The 4324-nt window shown below is 43.1% G+C and overlaps 1 protein-coding gene across 2 annotated transcripts; it reads left to right on the top strand.

Annotated features, from left to right (window-relative positions):
• E1B28_003743 (uncharacterized protein) lies at positions 1-603 on the top strand. Of its 2 annotated transcripts, none has more exons than XM_043148174.1 (2): positions 1-98; positions 172-603. In XM_043148174.1, exons 1-2 carry the CDS (start codon positions 48-50, stop codon positions 463-465), a joined length of 345 nt encoding a protein of 114 aa, XP_043012766.1. In that variant the 5' UTR covers positions 1-47; the 3' UTR covers positions 466-603. The 2 variants fall into 2 exon arrangements, with proteins under 2 accessions (XP_043012766.1, XP_043012767.1); XM_043148175.1 differs by having other exon boundaries at positions 155-603.
• Positions 604-4324: the final 3721 nt, after the last annotated feature.

Below are 4324 nucleotides of genomic sequence, written 5' to 3'. Positions count from 1 at the left end.
GAGCCTACTGCACTCGCAACTTCAAATTTCCAACATAAACTACAACAATGGACCCTGATGCGGAATCCTTGTCTGACATGCCTGACACAGATTTGCCGGTACGTTCTCTCTTTTACAATGATCCCCCCACGGTTTACACCGTACATCACTAAAGGACTCACTATTCACAAGTTCAAAGGCGCTGGCATGGTATACATACGAAACCTATCAGGCTACAGAACAAAGGCCTTCGTCACCAGACTCAGTCACAATTCCGGTAATGACGCTTGGTCTGTTCTCCCCGCCTCCTTCGACGAACGCAGTTCCCGCTGGAACCGGAGCCATCACGGCTGGGAGTTGATCAGTTTCGAAGGGGCAGCTGATCCTGGAAATCGCGTCGGTTTCTACCTTGAATTGAGAAATGCGACTACTTATGTGACCTTCAATGCACTTCATAATGTGGATATTCAAGCAGTCTATGAATAATTGAACATCAGTAAGCTGTAGTTTGTATTAAGAAGCTTTCAATTATGCCGAGTCTGAGGGTGGTTTGGGAATAGACATGTCTATCTTCTTTGCTTTGGATAACCATTTGTGGTCATGCTATGTGATACAAATCCACTGACCACAGAGTTATCCATATCCACAGTCAGACTGTGCCCAAAACAGTCAAAAGGATGAAAAGGGTGAACTTGGGGGTCAACGGTGTCATGCCTGTACGGCTAGTGTTCAGTAGGGGTCGGGTCCGGGTGAACAAATTACATCCCGACCCCTACCCGCCTCAAACAGGTCGGGTTGGGTACGGGATATACGGGTTAGCCGTGATCTCTACCCGGATGCACTAAACTACTGCGCAAGTGAGTATATAGGTTGAACTACTCGAAAATATAACTATACTAAGTAGGTTGAACTAAGTAGTACCCAAAATAAGTCTAACACATCAATCATCAGCATCTTGACAATTTACTGGTGAGAACTTTTTGACAACTTTTTGGACTTGCACAAGCCAACAAGTCGACCAGTCACCAGCTATGTCTGATTTCCGGCAAGCTCAGTTTTGCTCAGGTCCGCCTGCCAAAATTTTCCAGTCACCTCAACTTTTCACAAAAACCTCCACTGTTGGAGGCTTTCCGAGGGCAGCTATCATGTTATGGAACATATGCCAGCTATTTCGACCTCATTGGCTGGCGTCTGGTTGTGATATGTGCCAGGAGCTGGTGAACTTGCGAGGGGGTGGACTGGTCGAACCGGCTGAAAAGCCCAGAAAAGCTGGGAAAGTTCACCGGCAAATTGTGTAAGTTGCTGATGTCAGCATCATCAATCTCAAAAAATTCCTCAATATCATCCTTCAATTCAATCAACAATGGCATAGAAGTGCAAGCACTCTTTGTTCCTTTCTGGTGCTTGATGACCCCACTCTGCTCCTCAGCTGTCTCACGTGCAATCTTCATCAAGTCACTATCGTCCACAAACTCTTGTCTACACCAGTCACCAAAGCACATGAGAGCCCTAATTGAGGCAGCCCTCAGATGGTTATGCAGGTGAGAGATTAAGATTCTCCCATGACTGAAATTACGTTCAACTGATACTGAGGTAGCTATCAACAATTGTGGTTTGGAAAGGTCAGTAATACATTTCAGATTTGAAGAAGGCGATTTACGAACTGGGTATAGAATGGTAAGTGACCACCATCAGTGCAAGGTTTGGATACAATAATCTGTTTTTAAGCCACCATTGTAATGGATTGAAGGTGACAGTGAGGCAGCCATGAGGTATTCGTCGAGTTTGTCTTGTACGACATTCTGATTGTTGTTGAAAGAGACTTGAGGATGTTGGTTCATAAATGCCAGGAATGAGTTGGAAGTTTATGCCTTGTATGTACATATTTCCTACCTGACAATGTGCGTTGGGTCAGCAGTGCACATTCAACCGCCATCATCAATTGGGACCACTGCATCAATCAGAACCACTGCCATCAGCCAGCACAATCCCTTCCGCTTTCCGTATTTTTGACATGCAGGTTCCGGTGAAGGTACAAGCTGGAGCTTGTCCACCATGTGGTCAGAGACACCGCCATTGTACTGATAATCAGGACCGCCACCATCAATCACCGCCATCAATCAGGACCACCGCCATCATCCAGCACAATCCTTTCCGCTTTCCGTATTTTTGACATGCAGGTTCTGGCAAAGGTACGAACTGGAGCTTATCCACCGTGTGGTCAGAGACGCCGTGGTGACCTGAAATAATCAACTGCTTCAGTATAATTAAAATGACTCATATGCCATTTCAGTCATTTTATTCTCAAGTCGGGCTGAAGAAATCCTCGAAATGGCAGCTTCATAGGTAGCACATAACAGTGACTGGTCTACTATCTGAAAACACGCCATTCTTAATTTTTCATTTGAACTTGTTATGTCTCTGAAAATTAATTTTGAGGTCTCCTGATATCCCTAGTAAGGCCTTGGTCAAAATTGAACCTTATCGGGATGGTAGACATAGCCTAGAATTTTTCTTTTCTTTTCGTTTAATTTGTTCCTGTTTTGATTTCAGGAACAGCTGCCAAAATTGGACATGTTTCCATATGTTCTATATACAATCACTGCTGTTCTAAGTATTCCTTCACCCTCAGTGTCACGAATCAAGCGCCAGGACCTAGACTTCGAAAATTCTGACCTAGCCATCCGTTCTCGTCACCCCGAAAACCCCATCTAGTACTAACCATCCCTCGATCAAGTCCGATAAATTTATATTCTATGAAGCAATGACAATCGGTCGGCAATGGACTAATCATTAAAAACTCGTGCTGTAACCATGGCTGAATAGCCCATCGCAATAGTCTTTGCTGAGAGAACACCTCATGGTCCGCTATCGTGGATATAATCTACTAGTACCTAAATAAACGCATTTTTAACATTTTTATATATAATATAATCAAAATGGGAACATAATATGAGGATTAGAGCAAGCCCAAGCTGCTAGTCAAAGCATGGGTCTATTTGCGGGTTATCCGAAGTACAGAAAGTACGAAACACCCTATAGATGAGAGTCTTCGACGTTCCGAAACCTGTAGGAACTGATGAAGCAGCCTTTAAAAACCTTCGTTCATTTGGATAGGCCTCGTCTCACTCGCAATTACCTGTAGCAAACATGAGGACACTTGATTTTACTATCAATTTATTGATTTCTTCGATATTGGTTGAAAAGACGGAAACAACTCTTAGAAGTACATCTGGAAGTAACAATCGGACGGATGTAACTATCTAAAGTCCACTTCGGACTTAAGGAACAGAAACAATGCCGGTGGCTGTAACTTACAGCTGGAAACAAGAAAAGGGGCGGATGTCGACGATGTCCGGTCAGAAAGAACATTCTACCAGGAAAGAACCATAGGAACGATCCCTGGAATGTAGATCGAGCAGTTTTGGACTATTCCAGATCGGATAGAACAAGAGAGAACAAGGGAGCACATGGGGACTCGCCTTGGAAACAAAAAGGGGTCAGGATGTATCCACATGCAAATGTCAAAGATATCCGACTCGGAACAGGAATAAAGAAAATATGAGGAAAAGGAATAAGGAATACTATATTCTGGACAGTTTTATATCTAATTGACATGTACTATACCTGATTAAGGGTACTTTGGTATCTCTGAAAGGGATTTCTCTATATTTTCGACTTTTTACCATATCTTCGACGTTTGATTATTATTTATTCGAAAAGGCGTATATAAGGGAGGATGGTAGCAGCAGTATTTTCCCCAGTAACCTACGACAGAAGCCTAAGTGCTTTCACTAGGGGACTCTGGCTCATACTTTGCCCCACTTCTTCGAAGTTGGTGTTTGTATTTGGAAAAGATTGGATTTGAACTTTGAATTTGATTTGAATTTGTTGCCACTTTGGTACTTGGAAACTTTGAACTTGTAGAGTCGCTTTGACTCGAATTTGAATTGAATTTGATAGTTCTATTTGAACTTAGAAAGAATTGAACACCTCCTCGAAGTAGTGAACTTCGTAGAAAGCCTTTGTCATTTTGACTTGTGAACACAGAATTTGAATTTGTTTTGAACCATATAAAGCCCCACCCTTGAAGTCTTATCTTAGAGTTCTCAGTAAACCTTGCTGAGAGCGTCCATTGATACCGACCTCCACAAATCAACTACGCTAATTGCTAGTGTTGGGTTTGGTTTTGCGCACTTCGTGCTTGGAGTGTGTTTTGCTGCACCTAGTAGTAGTTTTTAGTGCCGTTACCACAGTCCCGTGAACCGTTGCCGAATGAACACCTCACTTGTATAGATAAAGCCATGCCGCTAATGCGACTTAGTTGACTATGCTACAAGGTTCT

The sequence above is a fragment of the Marasmius oreades genome, chromosome 2 (assembly GCF_018924745.1).
Source record: "Marasmius oreades isolate 03SP1 chromosome 2, whole genome shotgun sequence".
NCBI lineage: Eukaryota > Fungi > Basidiomycota > Agaricomycetes > Agaricales > Marasmiaceae > Marasmius > Marasmius oreades.
Note: the sequence above shows the minus strand (reverse complement) of the source record. Positions and strands in the feature narration are given on the sequence as shown.

Bases quoted from the DNA above. Each gene is read 5' to 3' on its own strand.
- E1B28_003743 (XM_043148174.1), top strand. From the start codon at position 48: ATGGACCCTGATGCGGAATCCTTGTCTGACATGCCTGACACAGATTTG. The intron at 99-171 runs GTACGTTCTCTC...ACTATTCACAAG, and splicing joins TGCCTGACACAGATTTGCCG to TTCAAAGGCGCTGGCATGGT.